Genomic DNA, 20,780 nt, shown 5'->3' with positions numbered 1-20,780 from the left:
AATTTTAAGATTTCATTTTCGTAGTCTCGTTTGACAGCAAAAATAACGACGACAAACGCAATCTCGTCTTTTAATCATAAAAAGTGCTTGCTTTTTGAACTGGCCCAAAAACTGGACTGGAATGACACAGTCAGCGCTTGAATTCGAAAAATATTCTACAAACGCAAAAAGAGATAGAAAAATGAAATGGAGATTGGCGTGTACACGACGAAAATTTCCATACATCGCGATAGATTTCACGTCATAGGTTCAAAACTCTGTGAATCGTTGCTTGCAAATCATATTCAAACTATATTCGCTCCCACGTGCTGCTTTAAATAACGTTAACCCATAAAGAGGCAATACATAAGCAAAAAATTTGAAACACTATAGTGATAACAAAAACTTTCCACTCTAAAATGTATTTACCTATTTACACTAAGAACTAATGTGATCTTAATTTAATATTTTTAACAAAAAAAATAATCACAAAATAGTCTGTGGGTTAAAACATCATATTTGATATATATAATTATATATAATATCTACATACATTCATTTTTGTATATGTAAGTATGTATATATTAATACATTTGAAATACGTTCCATTCATACATGACGACAAAGTGTCATATAACCTAATATCACAATCAGCAAGGAGAGAATAAAGTAAGCAGAAAAATTTTGGTTCGAAACGAACGGAATGGCACTTTCTCTGCATTTATATTGTGTTTCAACGTATAAAAATACATATTCTCAAAAACCTTCTGTACACTATGAAATTTCTACTAACATACTTCTCTATTTGTTAGTTTTATATCAAATAAGTATTACTACCACCGTCTAAAGCTCTACACAACTCATCATATAGAATGTAATATCTCTCTATCTTCCTTAAGAAAAAAAAAATCAATATTTCCTAATATATAGATTTTCGATCACAGTAGTTTAGCAAGCTCTATAACGTGAGATCTATACCCTTCTTTTTGTATTTCGATTATTTTCTCCTTTTCATTTGTTTTATTTCTTGTTGTTCGCTATTATTTTCCTTCTCCACGATAATTGAGAAGTCAGTTTCGTTTAAGAGCTGGGCTAGTTGGTTGCCAGCACTTCGTGTCTCGTTTCAATACGCGAGAATTAAACACTTAACAGTGTTACACAGCGCTAATGGAAACGGAGTGTACAGCGTGTACGTTTTCACTACGTGAAGGTATCACTTGTTTTTTTTGTTTGCAATGCGATTTAACGTCAAAGTTATGATACCTTTACTGTAAAATGGTCGGTGACCCCAACACAGTTCCTCCCTCCCTCCCGCCCCCCCTACCCGCCCACCCACGCGTTACATTTCGGCCCATGACATTTATTTTGTCGTTCTCAATTTTCTTCGTTTCATTCTCACTTTGATTTTTCATTTATACCTCTTGCTGATTGCAGCTCTAATAACGCATATTAATTCCCCCGAGAGCCTGACGATGACCATAACACGGTAACGACAACGATGTTGATGAGAAGAGGCCGTGGTTTCACCCACCCACCCTGAACACCCATTGTTCTGTTTCCCGCCCAACCCCTTTTGGCCTTCCCCTTAAAGCGGCCTTCTGAAAGAGACACAATTACTTCACTTTAATATATACTTCCAAAACTGATACTTAAGTAATGATCATCCTTTGTCTATGTTATCTGTCTATGTATATGTGTATATAAAACTGTTCAGAATTCATTCGACACAAGTACAAATTTCGGGATTAACTTACCGCATTTAGGCGGGGCTTCTCAAACGCCATACATATTATGGAGTCGTTCATTAAGTTGTGGTGGGAATTGATCTGAAAATCGTTTCCAATTTTCCACACCAACTTGATTTTTGAACCCATGTAATATCTACAGAAGAACAGATTTCTCAATGTTGTACAATAAAACAATTAATCAATTGAAAATAATTTAAGTTGAAAATAATTTAAGTTGTGATGATTTATTTTGATATACCTTCTGAAACATGTCCTTAAGATCTTCTCTAGGCGTCACCCAAGATGCAACAGCATCACAGAAAAAGATGAAATCTTGTACAACTCCTGCAGGATTTACTGTAATCATCTGGCACATACCTCTGAATGCCGAATCCTTTTCTTCATTATCTCTTATGCTTCTCAAAGAGGTACACCTAATAAAGTATGTGTGCACATTATGACGTGAATAATATTAATGATTTAAGAAGGTATATTTATCATAATTAAAGAATGTATGCTAAATATGATAGTGATACTTTTTTATAGTACACATCAGCTTTACTGGATAAAGTTATTGTTTGCCTGAACTATTATTGTAATGATAAATCTACCTTCTTTATAATTAAACTGTTTACATTTATAAGAGTATGATTATAGCAAAAAATGACAACTAGTCACTTGACATAATATTCATTCCCACAAGTTATGTAAGTTATACAGGAATAAATCATCTCCATTAATGTGGCAAAATTGTTAGTTTTGGTGAGACCAATCCTATGTTTGGATTACCTAACGAACGTTACCCTTTTTTATTTTTATGTTTCTATTCTTCAATTTGTTGAACAATTTAGAATAAAAAATCCAAACTATTAATCTAAGAAAATAAAAGAATGTTATCTAATCTAACATAAGATAAGATAGAGTTCCTGTATCAGATGTTCTGTACTTTTGTATCTCTTTTTGATAACGTTTAGAAACCTTATCCAAGAATAATTTCTTCAACTCTATGCGAATCATTAAAATATTATTTTAATATGACCGGCATTGTATTAGTACAAGATTATTAATTAAAGTGTGGTTTACATTTGACAGCATCCCTTTAATTTTGAAGATTTTGATATTACAAAGCAAAGAGACATTAGCAGTAGTTGTGGTAGCAAGAATATAACTAGGATGTATTTCACAATATTGATGCTGAGTTAATTAACATGCAAAAGGACACTTTTGATTGGAACTACCTGTACACAGTGAAAAATATACTTTAAGAAAGAAAGAATATATGTTTCTAGATTTCAATGCAAGGCAATAATACACAGGCTAAAATATTACACAGATCTAAAAACGTGACAAATGTAAACCTATCCTAGACTCAAACTGCTTAAGAGCTGAACTATATAAGAGCCTATAACATACTTGCATGGTGGCAGTAAATCAAGGTAAATATACAAAGTAAATGTAAAAACTACTGCAAAAAACCATTGGGCAAGTTTAACATTATACTTAGGATAAACTGCACCCCTTTTTATCGAGAAATCATATAACGTATTTGTTTATAATATGGAAACAAAATCATGATGGGCTCTCTCTATATATGTATATTATATATGCTACAATATTCTTGCACAAAAGTTCTTAGCAGCCCCTGATGCAATGTTACTGAAGAGTCGGGAATAATATATAATAATAAAGTGCTAATAAAAATAGAAGGTAATATAATTAATAGAATATAATAATAAAGAAATTTACACACCACTGTCGGACAAACTGCTGTAACGTGGGGGCGACGTCGTGGGGACACACATAACCTAGGCGACCGATCGTTATGGCTACGGTTTCATTTCATTTCGGTAAGTAGACAAGTGAAGTGTAGTGAAGTGACCGGAAACACAAACAATAAGACAAACTGATAGAGAACCAACGATCAACTCAGGCGAATATGTTGTCGTTTATAAACTCCAATTAATTTGTAATTAATCATTTAATCAATAATAATTAATTTAATATTAACAATTAATAGACAGTGGGAACAGAGGTGAACATATGAAATACCGACAATGAACATAGGCAATACCGTGCTATTGTAGCTGCTGAAACAATAATAAAAATTAGATAGCAGCGTGCGAGCCCATGATTTGTAAAAAACCGATATGAATATGATCTCTACCAATAAATGTTAATATAAACAAGTACAACCAAGAAACACAAAAATAAAAATTTTCCTCGTGAATTTAAAAGCCAATTTAAAGTACCATTGAAACAATATTTGGGGCTTAGATGCAAGCATAGTATATTGAATTGCAGTATATTTCTGCCATATGAAGCCTGCAGGCAATCGCACACCACTAAATCAGGTCCAATATACAAATACTAATAATTTAACCCGCTCATAAAACGTGCAAGCGTGGTCATATAAAACCACTCGAAGTCGTCAGTCTGTGTGGTTATTACCTTTAATAAAATTATTTACGGAAAATGCACCTAAACTTAAATGCCACCGAATGCTGAATCTAATGTGGGGACTTTCTCTGTATATTTGGGAGACTTCTCATTAAACAATCGTTGAATATCCTAATTGCATAAAAACCTTTATACAATATTTGTAATATACAGAACACGTGTACTGCAATGCCTTAAATGAAAAGTTTCCCCTCGTGTGCAGAGCATACTTCTAAGAAAAGGTATTACTTCTACGAGATATAGGTGAACAGTAATAACATAGTCGTATTTTTATGATATCCAAAAAAAAAAAAAAAAAAAAATGAAACTTTACTATACATTACCCTCTAACATTTAAAAGTATGCTCCATATACTAAGCTGTGTAGAAAAAACTATATATTTGAAAATATTATACACAGATACTCACCTGTATTTTCTAACAGCGTTTTCGGCGTATTCGGTCTGTTGATTATATCGATAAGCTGGTTCAAAATTAATGGAATATATGCACTTGTATCAGAACCTAAAAAAGAAAAAAGAAAATACATTCATATACATACTCTACCAGAGAGTTTTATGATGCTTCAATAGATTACATCTTTAAAGCAGTTTACCGAGTTTTATAGCTATTTCACCGATAGTCCATGTTGCATTATTACATACAGATATAAACTCAGGATTTAAATTCTGTCCAAGTATAGGCATAAATTCCGCTATAAATAAAATTAATAAATGAACATACTGAACTCATATAAACATAATGAAAGTTAATAAACGTAATAAACTTACTATGTAATTACATAACAAAAATACTCACGTATGCACGGTAGAACATGTTGGAAACAGGCCTTTGTAAGGTCCCCTAATAAGGCAAAACTGCTTTGTCTAACTTCAGGCATAACATCTTGCATACACTGATACAGCAGTTGCATTACATTACTGTTCATTACTAAGCGTTCCATATGACAATCCAACCCTTCTGCTAAGCCACTAAGAAGGTCTAATGCAACAATCATAAAATCTTTATCAGGGGCCTCAAATTGTTCTGGACTCTGTGTATTTGCTATGTGTTGATTTAGCGTCTGCTCTACGAGGGATACACACCGCCTATTAAAAAAAAAAATAAATAAATAAACATAAAGATTTAAATACACTATCAAATCTACAAAGATAGAGGTTAATGAAACCTACCTATACACGGGTTCGCAATAAGGAAGGAAACCAGATCGTAAAGCAGTCGCAATTGAAGAAAGGCATTCTAATAATGGGAAAAGGTCTTTGTCTTCATCTTTTAACACATTCCACTTATTAATGAGTGGTGGCATAAGAAGGTTAATGTAATCTGGTTTATTAAGATGATGTCCTACTGAATCAGCAAGTGTACCAATTGCATCGTACAATATTAAAAGATTTTTATGTTGATATTTTCCTGCATACATAAGAATGATTAGTAAAAGAATAAGCGTTTGTCCAATTTAACGGTAGTGTAAGAGCATATTTACCAAAAGCAAAAACAAGCGTTTCAAGAATAAATCCAAGATAAGGGACTAGTTCTGTACACGCTTCCTCTTCTAACGTTGCAAAAGCAGAACATGCTGCTTCCTGGACACGTTTATTGCCATCAAGTACTCGTTTCAGTAATTCAGTCATTAAAGGTTTCAAATGTGTATCGTGTGGTTGCGCACAAACCCAATGTGCATAACGACTTAATGTCCAGCAAGTAATAGCGCGTACTAGTGCTTTTTTGTCGCTTAAGCAACTAATTAAATATGGAATTAATTCTGATAAATGTGGAATCATTCCACTCATACAACCTGCAATAGTATATTACGCATTAAATTACGATCTAAACCCATATAAAATGGTGTAATGTATCAATGATTGTTACGAAAAGAACCTTCTGCTATAGCTCCCAGTGCTAATATTCCAGACTCTTTGATTACCCAATCTTGATGGAAAAGCGTTTCTTTCAAAATTGGTACTAGAACTGGTAATAATTCTTCTCTAAATACGTTTGCTAACATATCTAAAGCAGCAGCAGAACATTTTCTTAAATTCCAGTCACTAAGTGATGTATCGTCATCACATCCATCTTCAGCATCTGTGTCTTCTTCATCACAACCTCCGTTTTCGTTTGAGTGCTTGTTCATATTACCATGATGTGAATGGTGTGTTTTTGACTTGGGAAATCTTGGTCTGATATCTTCCTCTCTATCTGGGATCATTTCATCTTCCTCCACATCCCCCTTTAGAAGTATTATATCAATGTCTGAGTATTTCATACCTCTCACCTATGGAATTGTAATGCATTATAAATTTATTAGTTTTCCGTGACATTTGCTTTAAAACTCACTTTATTTTGTGATTACCTACCAATACAGGTACTAAACGAGGTAAATGTGGTGCAAGTGCTTCTTTACATATTGGTTGCTCAGCTAATGAAAGCCAAAATTCACAAGCTTCTAAAGCGACTCCTTCATCAAGATCTTGTGTCCTCATTAACATATATTCTATTATGTTATGCATGTGTGGTATTAATCTATCCATTCGAACTTCAAGCAACATGACCAGAGCCCTATAAAACCATAAATATGATATCATACAAGATATTGTATATATCTTATATCTTATATCAATATACTTTATATAAAAAAAGAAAGAACGCAATTATACCTGCATACGTTCTTTCTGACTTCTGGATCATCATCATTAGCTAAATGGAAGAGATTTTCCAAGAAGCTATCTATATGAATCATCAAAGCCTGTGTACGATTAACAATAAACTGATTAACACAGGCAGTAGCATGTGATCTAATTTTAGGGCTTGAATGTCTAAAAAATTGCAGGAACTTTGGAATTAAAACATTTAATGGTCGATTAAGTGCATCAGAATCTAAAATTTCTGCAGAATCTTCACAGATCTTTTGAAGAGCACCAAATGCACCCTCACAAACATTATAGTCTTGTGAGTCTAACATTTGACAAAGTGCAGGTAGCAATTCCGGCCATCTAGTTAATTCACCTATTAGAAACAAGATTTAGTAATTTTCTGAAGCTATTTGATAGTTATTTCTACTAAACAATACTTTGGACTATACCTTTGGATGCAATGGTAGTTATTAAAATACCAACAGTTGCACGAATCAGAGGTGATGAATCTCCAACTGCAGATAAACATTCTTGTTTGATGAAATTTGTAACCTCTGGTAAAAACTTATAAAAATGAGCTTTAACGTTATTTTTCAAAATCAGTCCACTTAAAGACCTCGTAGGTTCATCTTAAAAAGGAAAAACAATTGAATTAAAAAACCTATCTTTACAGATAAAAATTATTAAAGGTTACATCAAAAGTTATATTTGAAATACGTACCCTCTGATGTGAGTTTTGTTAAAACAAAAATAAGATAATTGTTAAAGTCTGGAAATTTATTTAATTCTTCCAATTTCTAAGAAATATTGATAAGGAAAAGTTCTAAGAATAAGTGTGCATCAAAGTATAACAACTGACCAATTTTTATTGAAATAAAAAGGAATTGCATATTTGTATAATTATCGTTTGTTGTAATACTAATACTATTACATAATAAATGTGAAAAGATATTCTATTTACATTCAATACATTAACACAGAAAATAAATTGCAACATGCCACACAAAATATGTCACAAATTTTCTATTATATGAATGAACAAATTTATTATAAATATATAAAACTGTTACAATTATAAAATCTTTGCTCAAAATTTTGATTACATATAAATGCATACATACATATATATGTACATAATATAGTACGAAAAATGTGTAAAAAAAATCCAAGTTTAAGTTTAAGTTCTGTTAACTTAACATTTATTGCCAGCTGTAATTCCCAACAGATACATTTCACTAACATTCGTTTGTGTATGTCATTCCCAGTCTGTTTAATTAATATTATGGCCGAAACTATATACAAGATTTATCGATTACGGCGTCAAGAAAACAAACTCGTCACCGACAGTAACGGCATTTCCGACGCGCCCCGCGACAGATATCATGTATCGTTAACATATTTCTTGGCGCTTGAGTATAACTCACGTGTTATTCGAGAAAAACCTATCAACTTATGTCGACCTACTCTTACCGAGTCTAATATTAATAGCAGAATGATTTCCTAAAAAGTAATGTGAACGACTCCGAAATGGCTTTCCCGATCATAAAAAATCATATTAGTTACAATAAGGTGTCTCGACAGCTTTTCAATCGAACCGTAGACGACAAAAAAGGGGATTCGTGACAGGCTGCGCAAAAGCGCGCCGAACATTTACCCATCTTACATCAAATAGAATATTTCGATAGCCTTGATATCTGTTGAGACCCCTTTCTACGTCTTTTTAATGAAATTTCCAACGCTATTTAAAAGGAGCAGAAAATTTTATCGCGACGAAAAGCACGCCCCTTAATTGACCTAGCCGCTTCACTTCGTTACCGCGTCGCGGGTGTACTCACCGGGAACAAAAATCTCTGGGACAAATTTTTTTTCCAAAGCACTAAACGAATTTTGATCAAATATGAAAGGATACTTCTTGTACAGCTCGTTGAGTAGCCGTATCCGGGCTTTGAGACTCCTTAAGGAGCGTCAAGATTTGTCGAAGTCCTTCCTCTTGCGGTTGCCACGCCATTTTCATCGTGTTTTTCAACAGCACCACTGAACGCAGCCAGCCTTCTCTGACCTCACAGATAAACGGAAGCTCCCCACGGTTGCCCCCACCATCACGCCACGAAAGCATTAAGATACCGGCCTGTCACACCAGAATTCTTTAGTTAATTTTCTCTAGGTTGTACTGTCAGGCCCGCGATTAATTGTTCAGGATAATTAGGTGGATATTTAACATCGTTTCGTAACGATATTCCATTTTCGGTTAATTCATCCAGATAGACAATTGAACGTTTTTGGTACTTAGCAGACGAGCTCTTCCGGCGACAGCAGTGACATCGATCGGCCTCCTGTTTCGATTTGTATTACGCTATGCAACGTTTTTCAAATTTAACGTTATTTCGTGGGACGTATGATGTAGGCCGTTAATGATTTGAAAGATTGAAATCGTTGATGGTACGAGATATTTGTTTCTTAAGCCAATCTTCAAAGAATTAAGAATTAGGAATAATTACACTACTGTTTAGCGGCTAAATTTCAAATGTAGAAAGACACGCTATTTATGGTAGCGTGTATTTTAATGATCTGTTGTGTTTAATTGATCAATTATAATGAAACGATATGTTTACTTTTTTATTCTATGATATATTTTGAAGTAAACATATAGGAGAAAAAACAAAAACTATAGCAAAGCATTTATTAAATTTTATCATGTATACATATATATTCTTATAATTTCATTCGTTTATTAAAATTTGTGGGATATATACCATAGAAAAGCGAAATGCTTATAGAAATCATTAATTTATCGACATATTTATGCATATTGGATTTGCGATCTCGGTCTCCAAATTTCAATTCCCTCTGTACCAGAAACTGCGAGAACGTCATTTAAATAATCCGTCTACAAGATAACAAAAATTAAATTTATATAATTAAAGTTCATAAAAATCTTTATTTTGAGCTACTCACACTAGCTATTTCACCATAACTAGACTTTAAGGTAGTGAGATGTTGTGGAGGATCAGTAGGACTGGAAATTCGAACCGTTTGGTCCATAGAACTCGTGATCAAACATCCAGGTGTAAAATGAACACCATTGATACCTTTCTTATGTTCGGTGGTGTAACATTTGACACGTTTAAAATCGTTTCTTGGATCAAGTACATGCAGTTTTGCACTACCATCTCCTACATAAATCATGTCCCGTTGCATGCACATACTCATAGGAAATGATTCCTGGGAAATCTAGAAAGCATTCGTTTTGAATTATGCAAATCTTGACTATGTTTTTGTAGAACATTTTATCGTTTTATTCTTTAACATTTTTACCGTGACATTTTTCATAATTCTTCCTGCTCTTTGATCCCATATAGACACTGTCCTGTCCTCACTAGCCGATAGAATAAAGTGAGAACTCATAGCCAGTTTAATGACAGCTCTTTTATGTGGTTGGTAATTTATAATGGGTTTGCATAATCTTGAATCAAACACTAATATAGTTTTACAAAATGATCCTGTAGCAAAAAGACCTAACTCTGGGCATGATGCAACACACAATAAAGCACCTCCGACAATCCTAAAAAATTAATAACGTTTATATAGGAAATTCTATTTTATGAAAATGATGCAGTATTTTGCGCAGTCACTTCTGGCAGAGCGAGTGAAAGCAGAGTCTTTTACTTGATAGCATTTTTCAAAATACCTTAAAAAAGTTATGTTTGCAATTTAACACTATTTTTGTTGAATGTACTTTAACGTCTAACTATCTCTTATGAACAAAGATATTCGTGCCTTCCTCGCTCGGCCTTCCCATAACGAGAGCAGCGAAAATGACCAGCTTGGTTTTCATGTACATCTCATAAGTTTTGAAGTGAGCAAGACCCGTGCTAGTAAGCGACCATGCTTTGACACTTTGATCCCAGCTGCAACTATAGACTGTATTATCTATTGCTGCTAGATCCCAAATCCATCCATTATGAGCAAAGTCTATACTCGTGTAACTTTCTCTCTCGTTTTCTTTTGTAGAAAGCTTCCAACATACTAAGGATCGATCTCTAGCTCCTGATATACAAATATTTCCACCCTGTGTACACATATTAATGTATTTTAAAATTATAAAGGCATAACATTGAATGAATGTTATAAAATATTATACTAGCCTGCATTAATAACAAGCCATCGATAGTACTGTATTGTACATTATTAAGTGATAACTTCTCCATAGTGACATTTTCTTTTCTCCATAATGATGTTTGTTTTTCCAATGCAACACATGATAACTTCCAAAACAGTTCATCATCTTCAACTTGAAAAAAAAAAAATATAGTTTCAATGAGGAAGATATAAATGATTGTCAGCAAACATTATTAATATGTAAGAGAATACATTTTAAGTAGAAAGTTAAATGCAATGTTGTTAAATATTAATATAGCTTTTCATACATTTTTGTAAGTCATATTTTTCCATGTTAACCAAAATATGATTACTTGCAAACCAGTCTCATTATAAAATGTAGTATGTGAAAATTTGATTCTAAGTTAATGTTTTTTATCGTGAAAAACGTAAACTAAAACTAATTATTGGATACAGTAATAGATGGTGTTTTATTTATTTACAGAATGATTGGTTGTGCAAGGCACAAGGTGCTATCAATTTGAGCTAACCAGGAGGCAAGACTGGGTAACCAGTATCTGGCCAAATCTTAGTAATCCTCACTTTCCACAGTGAGTCGTCATTTAAAATTTGATGAAATTGTTTGCACACTAAACTCAAGCCATGTACTAATGTAGATGCATCTAGGAAGGAACAGATGTGAAGAAATATCTGAAATATAACAACGAAAATATATTAATTACTATTAGAAAATACACATACTTTCTACTGAGGACCCATTTAAATGTAGTTTTATGTTCGTACATAACATCACAGTCCGATTTTTAAATATGCTGAGCAAAGTATTTAAAAATGGCATTTAAAAATGGCGTCCACGATTTACTAATGTTTCGATTAAATTTTTCAACGTTCCATTTATTTTTTAAAGTAGATCGTTACAGATCGCTGCTAAACGAGTTTATTTAGCTTTCTACTGTTGCTTGATGTATATCTCTCCCATCATGTTTATTTACGATATTTAAATGTATTTAAATAACACCCATTTCATTGTTTGTAAACAGTCGATATACATAGCATATAATATTCTTTACAAGTTATTGTATTATATTAATCAAACATATTCGTTAAAATATATTCAAACAACTGTTACTCTATAAATATTATTAAAAAAATAAAAATTTTTTCAATTATTTCAAATAATACTAACTTTTAACGTATATACATGCTTTTTAGAATACACATTTCTTTGACTAATCAAAAGTACGTACGTATAATATTTATATTTTATGTATAATATTTATCTATACAAACCTCGACTGGAAGATCTGATAGAGATAATTGTGGGTTCGTCTGATCGGTATCAATTCGAGTACAACTCTCGTTTTCATCGCACATTTTAGTCTAGAAAAGCCAATGTTGAACGTTACGTTTTTAAACAATATCATTCGATCTACTGTTAAACGTTCTAACGATTCAGCTCGTAATAACAAAAAATAAACGTAATGGTTCCTTTTTACTGACGTTATTATTTACCGTTTTGGTCTCGTGCGCGACACAGCCTTACTTGAATGCGCATGACTCACTTATCACCTCCATTTTCGTTCATTTCACAACTATATCCCAAGAGCAGGGCTGGCAACGTATATTGCAAGTTTAAATTACTTTTACGTTGATTTTATTATACTTACAAATTATTACAAATTGCTATATATAAAATTGCACAACGTTTACATATCGCTTCCACATGTTTCATATAAAAGGAGCATTTCTCTGAATTAACATAATATTTATTAACAATCAATTGACAATCATTAAATTTTAAAATACAATTGTAAACATTCGTTTTTACTTGTTTAAAAAAATATATCAATTCTTATATATTATAAACAATTATGATGCATAAATATAATGATTTTTCTTCACGAAGATATAATTCGAAACCAGTCGAATATATGTACATGTATAACAAACATATCATAAGTACATATATGGCAATTGGGAGGCAATACTTGAAATAAAACAAATTGGTTATTTATATACTTTTTATATCTAATTGCTTTAAGATTCATTCATCATTTGTACAGTTGCTTTGTATTATTCATTTGCCTATATTTTTTAATTTATAAATGCAGGCACATGTACAATTATAAAAATATCTTTATAAATGTAAATTTATATGCTCTATTGTTTTCTTTGTTCAAAGCTACACTGATAAAGAGAATTATCGTTACACTTTTATATATGCATAAATCAATTAAATACATGTCTCAATGAATGTATTATTACAATAAGTATCACTCTGCATATACAGCATATGAAAATAGATATAAGATATCACATTGACAATATCAATTTTCAATTTACGCACAATCATCATGCATTTCAAAGTAATTTGTGAAGTTAATTGTTATAAATGAAAATATTGCACCACTTGCAGATCCTATTTGCATAATTACACCTGCTTTAAAGAGTATATTGGGCAATACTGTAGTTCTAAATACTGATACAATGATTAATTTTAAATAAGAAGTAAGTCCTATCAAAATCACCCATGATAGAATAACTAGAAAAATGCCAAGTTTTGTTGCTTGTAATGGTGGAGATGGAGACATTAATGCCAAATATGTAACAAAACTTCCAATGATTAAACATATTACAGATAAGAAATTAATAACTTTTACATTTGATACCTTTAACCAGAATGCTAATAAACACACAAACGGATTTGCAAATTGAGCAAAAGTGATTGATAATTTGTATGCTATACTTCCATAAGGTAAACAAGAGTAAGATTGTATGCTAGGGAAGAAACCATTACTCAAAAAGCAAAAAATACCAAGCAATGTAAATAAATAATTTTGTGTTTGTTTAGTCAGATGCCTGTCATTATCTATCAAATAATGGTCCACTTTTTGTGTGTCATTAAGATAATGATCATGAGAAACATTTGCTTGTTTCTCATTTAATACTATGTTGCTAGTATTATGAAATTGTTTTGTGTTTTGAACATCCAAAAAATATTCTAAAATAGCAAAAGCAGTTAAAGAAAGAAATAAAATAATAGAAATGAAAAGAAAATACACATTTGGGGGAAAATATAGATCAAAAGAATGTGAAGATTCTATGTTACTATTATTCTTAAGAATTGCACATTCTGAAGTATCTCCAATTCCCTGGATTAAAGCAATAACACTTGGTAGTACACCACTTAATCCTTCTCCTATAAAGTAGGATGTTAAACATCTTTCATTAAAATTTCGAAAATATGGCATAAATAATACAGAACTAAAGCAACCTACTAGGGCATTGAAAAATGTTAGAACATATAGTACTAAACAGTATTCATCACCAGCAATAATTATTTTCTCTGAATAAAAGAAGCTTAGAAGTCCCATTGCCGAAGTTCCTGATACCAATAAACATAGTATCAACCAAGGTTCATTTAGTTTACATTGAAAGTATTGCAAGATTGCATAAAGTAAAGGTCCAAAATTTGCAGCTTGTATTGCTAACACTAGATAAGTTGGTAATGTCCAACCTTCAGGAGAAGTAGCGATAAGCACTGGTATTTGAATAAATATTCCATTGATACCAATCCAAGCAGATATGCCGAATAATATTATAAGAAAATGTACGATATAAGTTTCTTTATAGCATCTATTTGAGACTTGTGCAATATCTGTCATTTTGCCATTTACTGTAAGAAAAGCAAATTTTTATATATTCCTGTATAACATCCCTGTATAATGAACAAAACATTAATAATTTAGTAGTATTAACCATCATATAATACTTTTTCATAATATTTCCCTAATATTCTCACCTAATTATTTTGCTAATTCTTCAAATATAACAACTCAAATAAGATATTTGCACTAAGAATCTCACTTTATATTATATATGATTATAAAACTATTATAAAAAGTACCAGATTGTTAATTAAGATTGTACAGCATTGGATATATTCATGTCAGAGAAACTGATATGATGAAGTCATGAGATGTCTGGCTTCAGGTCTTTCTTAATCCATACAATAAAATTTATCAGATAAAATATAAAATTTGAACAATCATACCTCTTTCAATTGACTTAATGATAATCAAACATTCTATGAAGTATATTTTAATATCCGAGACTATTAGATCATATATCATCATAAAACTAAACATTGTACATTTTTATAGTAAGATCAATGGTAAATATAGCATTCATTGTGACATGTTTTTATATAGACAAATATATTATAATAAATATATTATAATTGCACATTCTATATAAAAAACAATTTTGTTTAAATATATAGAGCTATATTTTAAGTACATTTATGTCTTGTACATTTATGTGAATCAAGGTCAGAATGGAGATAAAAATTCATTTTAGCTATTTGTCTTAAATCATTTGTTTCATAAATATTCATCTCCTTGATATTTTACAGCTTAGAGTATAAGCAGGTTTAATACTAGTAATCTATAAAATCAACTTTGGAATTGCAATTGTGTTTATTTAAGATCAAAATTATAAAATCTGAACTAATTCCTACTTGTGTAAATCAACTAGTTCCACCCCCTAGATTTATAAGACTAAAGAATGATAAAACCCTGCTCTTTCATGTATATGTATCATAAGTAACAAGAGCTAAGAAATATATTTTGTTTTCTTAATTAATTTTATACTATTTTCTCTAACAAAATTATTTATATCAAACGTCAATGTACTGAAGTCATTGAACATGGTGAATAAGAATGGAATAGTTTTGCATGATTAACTAAAACAAATGTTATTATTGCTCCTACTAATGATCCAACTTGAGTTGCAACACCAGTATAATATAGACCCCTACCAGGATCAGGTCTAAATAATGTTGTGATACCCAATTTTATAAATCCTATTAAACCACTAATTAATATCCAAGATAGGACTACTAGAAATTCACCCACCCAACTATATTGCAGAGGTGGCGTAGGTGATTCGATAGCTAAGAAGCAAACAAAACCAGAAAGTGCTATAAGAATAACCATCAGGCCAGATAGGAAACTCACTTTTGGCATTTTAATAACAAAACCTAGACACATTGCCAATGGACCAGCCATTGATGACAATGTAACAGTTAAATGATACGCAACATTTCCATATGGTAAACAAGAATATGATTGAATACTTGGTAATGTACCATTACCTAAGAAACAAACCACTGCCATCATAATTAATAAATATGAATACACTTCCTTAGACATTGTCCAACCAGAATTGGTTTTATAACTAGGAGGTGCTCTTGTATCTGTTGGCAATGTTTCCATGCTTGCTGGATGTTTCACACGCTCTCCAATGGCAATAGACAAATTGTTCAGTCCCAAGAAAGCCAAGTAACACAAAAACAACAAAGTACCAATAAAAATAAAGAAAGTCTGACTTGAAAATCGGGGTTCTGGATAATATGGTGTGAGTTCTACATGAGTAGACTCAGCTTTAGTATTATTCAAACATTCTGGGTTTCCACCAACACCTTGGATTAATGCCACTACACTTGGCACAAATCCGCTAAGTCCTTCTCCTACAAGATAGGATACTAAATAAATTTCTCTATAGTTCCTCATGTATGGCATGAAAAGAACTGAACTGGTACATCCAACAATTGCAGTTACAAACATCAATGACAACAAAGCAGTGGAATGCTCATTGCCAAATATTATCGTTGTTTTATTATATACAAAAGCTAATATAATAGTAGATAGTGCTCCTGCTGCTAGGAGGACATAGGTAATGTATTTATCACATACCCATTTACTATATCTAAAACAGAAAAATAATATATATATATATACATATATTTAGTGAGCTGTAGTATTTATATATTATAAAGTGAAAATATTATTTTTAACATATACATACTTTATATATAATGTATATAGTATTGGTCCCAAGTTGGCAAATTGTACTAGCATAACCATATGAGCTGGAAGACTCCATCCTTCCGGAGCACTGTTCACAAGAAGTGGTAGTTGAACATATATACCATTCACACCAATCCATGCACCAAGCCCAAACATCAGTGCAAGTAGATCAACTAACAACCTTCTGTTACTTAATTTTTGGCTCAACATGTTCTGTGTTTTGTCATTCATCAACAGTGGGTCTAAATAGGTCAAACGACCTTGCTGATGAATTTTTTGCTCTTGTACTGCCGTTTTTAGTCTGTTTTTTTTTAAATTAGTTATTTTTTTGATAGAAAATGTGCATACACAGCATATGGGAGTAGAACTGTTCTTTCTTATGTTCAAAATTTTACAATTGCAAAATATAACCTCTAGAAAGCTCTTATTTTTATCTTATTAATGACAAATATGAGAAAAATAATTCATTCGATGAATTAGTTGATAATGACTTTAGAAGACACTTTTATTTAATACTATTTCGGTATTGAGGCAGGCAACTCGTTGTATTACGACGATCTTCACATCTAAAGAGATTTTCTTTTAAAATAAAAATTTTTTAAAATTAGGTAACAAATTTTTAAAGTCATGAAAAATCACTTGAACGTCATCACAGAACACATTTTTTTCAAGACATTTTTCTTCTTTCTTCTTGTGGAAAACATAACCTTAAAATAACAAACAAACGTTACAGCCACGACGACAGGAACTGAATGAATTCGGTGTTCGCTAGGTGCGCATGTATGTATATAGTTACTTTTAACTTTTCTGCGACTGCGTGTAGAAAATTGTTGGAAAAAATTAATAATCCAAAAATGGTGGCGATTATAATATGATAAAATTGTGATACGATAATCTGTATATTGCCACGGCCGCAACACGACTATCGTCTTTGCTGATTAATGATTGACTTTAATAATTATATAATATAATTATATAATAAATAATTATGCATTTTTACTGTCATAGTTATGGATAAATTGTTAGATATACAGTATAATTTAAAAATGGTATCAGTTCTCACATTTTTTTTTAACTATGTTCTAATAATATGTTCTATGTAAGTAATAATAATTAAAACCCTCCTGATGTTTTCTGTGGGCGGGAGGGAGGCACTAGGCTGTAATAACGCAGAGTTTGTTTCTTAAAAAGATGGCCAAATTCATTTTTTGTACTTTTTCTCAGAAATTGTGCAGTTCATGGTACAATATGTCTGTTTTTGATTTGATTCAGTCATGTAATGTAATTGGTTTTGGTTGGAACATTTTGATTGATATCTTCTGCTATATTATTTTTACGAAAATTGATATCATCCTAAATTGTCTAATATAGAATGCGAACGGATGAAGTACAAGAGAACGTAAGTTTTTTAAAGCAAAAAGCAAGTAACTATAGATGTCCATGCAATTGTAGTAATAGTAGTTTGTAAGACTGTTTATCATAAAGATTAATACTTAAATCGTAGATGGAGAGGTTAAACGAAATAAATACCACCATCAGTTGAATATAGCAAGAACTTTATAAAAGACGAGGCAGACTCACAGATGGTTTAAGTACATTAGTATATGTCTCAAAACTCTGAGAAACGTATGACGGTTTTGCATTCGCATTTTTTTTTATTCTTTTTTTCTTTTTTTTTGTATCTTTTTTCTCTCAAATAGATCACACGCATGAAAAAGGTTGTTGCGTAAAGAGGTGTGTTTACATCGTGCGTAAAAAGTACGAACATACATCAATCGAAAAAGAGTCGTTAGACAAGGATAAAAGCTGAAAAAGGAAACGCTCGACTAGATCGTTCGATGAACTCTCTCGAGTCGTCGTGTTACGGAATATCATCAAAAATTAATATTTAATGTGTTTTTTTTCTTTATGTGCAATTATAACGACCGAAAGTTTCTGACGTTATCGTAAAAAAACACAAATGCAAATGGTCGTTGATTGTTTTGCAAGTCATTTGCTATTTATCACTTGTCAATTATTATCTTATTTTTAAGCAAGTACTTTTCTTTGTTTACCATTAAAATTATTACAGAGGGAAAATACGACAAGGTTGGACGCAGACGAGCGATCTTTATCGTTGCGGTCTCGTTGTAATCACATGTTTTTCTTTGTTTTCTCAGTTAAAAACAACGCAGACAGATATACGATCGCAGCGATATCGCAACGACAAAAGTCGCTCGTTTGCACCGGACCTAACGACGCGAGGACAACAGTGCGAACATTATCGGCACGTAACACGAAGGAGAGAGTTTCGTCGTTAAGAAAAAACGTGACGTTCGCTCCCGTTGAAGGAGCACCAGGAAAAATATATCGTTCAACTTACTGTAAGAAAAATTATTTCGAGTAAAGTAACTCGCATCGCAGGCGATCGTAGTTCGTGAACTAACATGTGAGCGGTCCTTTCCGCGAAAATGAACTAGGGAATTGATATTGTTTTATGGCGTCATCATCCGTCAGCGCGCTACGATGTTCTCACATATAACTGCAAGGTTCCGTTCACATAAAAGATTAAGAAGTGTATGAAAAATCGGCTTTTTGGTGTTTCGATCAGAAATTTTGTCTATCATTCACCATCGTTTGTCAATCGGGTTATGGAGCGTTCTTTCAATGATACGGAAAAATATAGTTTTATATAACGTTTTATAACGTTTTATAGACTTCGACAGAAAAGAGAAGGAAAGATAGTCAGCATAGTGTTTTAACATAAAAGGTAAAAAGTTCTAGGAAAACTAAACAAAGTTTAGGAAATGAAGCGACAATTTAAATGAAAGGGCATCGCGAGGTATATGTTCGCGTATCTCGTAAATAGTCATCAGGTCCCAGTCATAATAAGTTCTATGAATTCTGCAGGATTTTTGGCGATAGATATGTGCTGCCTGTTACGCACTTCATATTTCATATCTGGTTTTTAAGGAAAACCGATAACCTGGAAACAGGTACGATATTAACGTCCTACCCCAACCCTCGGCTCTGTTGAAAAGAGTTACAGACTCGGAATATCGATGGACAAAAATTAATTATGCGACATTGGAGCGGGGAAGAGCAATATTGGCTCAGGTTCGGAGAGCGAACGGATAAGAGGCTGATGTCCGATATTTACATAGCCCGAACAAAAGCTTATGGGACCATCCTTTTATTCGGTTCCATCGCTTAAGATTTCCCAATTTCCGTAATTTTCATTCTAAACTAAAATTTCAAAAGTTTCAAAAAATCTGCATGAATAATCCATAACGATCTTTTCAGAACGCATGATCGATCTTTCCACTTGTTTCTCAACGATGGATCGCTCAGCAACACGCGTCGATCTCCATAAAAAGGGTCAATTGATCCACGCTGACGCAAAAGCATAAGAGACGCGAAACGACCTCTCTTTAACCGAAGGAAGAAATCGCAGATAATAAGAGATAAGAAAAAACGTATAAGATGGTTGGAAGATACGGTAATAAGAGATGGAATCAAGGAAATTGAAAGGAGAGAGGGGGGAGAGAGAGAGAGAGAGAGAGGGAGAAACGAGGCTCCTTGACCCAACTGATATGCCGACATGCCGATGATAAATTCCGAGCGTGTCTACTATATCGTAGTGTATAGTTATGCGTATGTAATTCCGCTTGGTGTTCTGCGTTTCTCTGGCCCGCATCCGACTCTCGCGAGAGTGAGTTTAATTGACTGAAGTGCCGAGCCGAATTGCGGGCACGAGGACTTCGAAGCGTGTTCGGGAGCTCGCTAATGCGACGACACATGGGAGATAAAACGAAGCTATTCGTTAATTTGTCTTCAAATTGTACTATCATTTAATCTATACATTATTCAAATGTTGTATTATCTTACTCGCATAGTACACAGTGTAATTTTCTATATAGTATAAGAAACTGGAATAAACTAGACAGTCGTGTGACATACAAGGTGATTAAGTGTTCTGAATTATCGCGGAGGTAAAATTAGACACCGAATGAGACTATT

General features: G+C 32.5%; 4 protein-coding genes across 8 annotated transcripts; all 4 read right to left on the bottom strand.

Moving 5' to 3' along the window:
* Positions 1–1,311: 1,311 nt before the first annotated feature.
* Positions 1,312–8,876, bottom strand: Tnpo (transportin 1). 2 transcript variants are annotated; one of them, XM_069125375.1, is made up of 15 exons: positions 8,702–8,875; positions 7,514–7,589; positions 7,242–7,421; positions 6,817–7,165; positions 6,517–6,718; positions 6,041–6,434; positions 5,646–5,957; positions 5,335–5,572; positions 4,961–5,250; positions 4,758–4,856; positions 4,571–4,666; positions 3,457–3,532; positions 1,966–2,140; positions 1,734–1,860; positions 1,312–1,577 (listed from the first exon to the last, which is right to left on the bottom strand). In XM_069125375.1, exons 1-14 carry the CDS (start codon positions 8,804–8,806, stop codon positions 1,753–1,755), a joined length of 2,700 nt encoding a protein of 899 aa, XP_068981476.1. In that variant the 5' UTR covers positions 8,807–8,875; the 3' UTR covers positions 1,312–1,577; positions 1,734–1,752. The 2 variants fall into 2 exon arrangements, with proteins under 2 accessions (XP_068981476.1, XP_068981477.1); XM_069125376.1 differs by lacking the exons at positions 1,312–1,577; positions 1,734–1,860; positions 3,457–3,532 and having other exon boundaries at positions 1,995–2,140; positions 8,702–8,876.
* A 582-nt stretch (positions 8,877–9,458) lies between these two features.
* Positions 9,459–12,568, bottom strand: LOC138186011 (F-box/WD repeat-containing protein 9). Of its 3 annotated transcripts, XM_069125437.1 has the most exons (8): positions 12,424–12,568; positions 12,202–12,291; positions 11,442–11,601; positions 10,938–11,083; positions 10,632–10,861; positions 10,108–10,354; positions 9,748–10,023; positions 9,459–9,679 (listed from the first exon to the last, which is right to left on the bottom strand). In XM_069125437.1, exons 2-8 carry the CDS (start codon positions 12,283–12,285, stop codon positions 9,593–9,595), a joined length of 1,230 nt encoding a protein of 409 aa, XP_068981538.1. In that variant the 5' UTR covers positions 12,286–12,291; positions 12,424–12,568; the 3' UTR covers positions 9,459–9,592. The 3 variants fall into 3 exon arrangements, with proteins under 3 accessions (XP_068981538.1, XP_068981537.1, XP_068981539.1); XM_069125436.1 differs by lacking the exon at positions 12,424–12,568 and having other exon boundaries at positions 12,202–12,340; XM_069125438.1 differs by lacking the exons at positions 11,442–11,601; positions 12,202–12,291; positions 12,424–12,568 and adding an exon at positions 11,653–12,001.
* Positions 12,212–14,576, bottom strand: LOC138186007 (riboflavin transporter 2). Its single transcript, XM_069125428.1, has one exon. It carries the CDS (start codon positions 14,574–14,576, stop codon positions 13,251–13,253), a length of 1,326 nt encoding a protein of 441 aa, XP_068981529.1. The 3' UTR covers positions 12,212–13,250.
* Positions 14,577–15,588: 1,012 nt separating this feature from the next.
* LOC138186008 (solute carrier family 52, riboflavin transporter, member 3-A) lies at positions 15,589–17,770 on the bottom strand. 2 transcript variants are annotated; one of them, XM_069125432.1, is made up of 3 exons: positions 17,578–17,770; positions 16,780–17,488; positions 15,589–16,680 (listed from the first exon to the last, which is right to left on the bottom strand). In XM_069125432.1, exons 2-3 carry the CDS (start codon positions 17,010–17,012, stop codon positions 15,597–15,599), a joined length of 1,317 nt encoding a protein of 438 aa, XP_068981533.1. In that variant the 5' UTR covers positions 17,013–17,488; positions 17,578–17,770; the 3' UTR covers positions 15,589–15,596. The 2 variants fall into 2 exon arrangements, with proteins under 2 accessions (XP_068981533.1, XP_068981530.1); XM_069125429.1 differs by lacking the exon at positions 17,578–17,770 and having other exon boundaries at positions 16,780–17,551.
* Between the last annotated feature and the right edge of the window lie 3,010 nt (positions 17,771–20,780).

Source organism: Bombus flavifrons, chromosome 13 (genome assembly GCF_040668555.2).
Source record: "Bombus flavifrons isolate JBK064 chromosome 13, iyBomFlav1_principal, whole genome shotgun sequence".
NCBI classification, from domain to species: domain Eukaryota; kingdom Metazoa; phylum Arthropoda; class Insecta; order Hymenoptera; family Apidae; genus Bombus; species Bombus flavifrons.
This window is presented reverse-complemented; position numbering and strand designations above follow the sequence as displayed.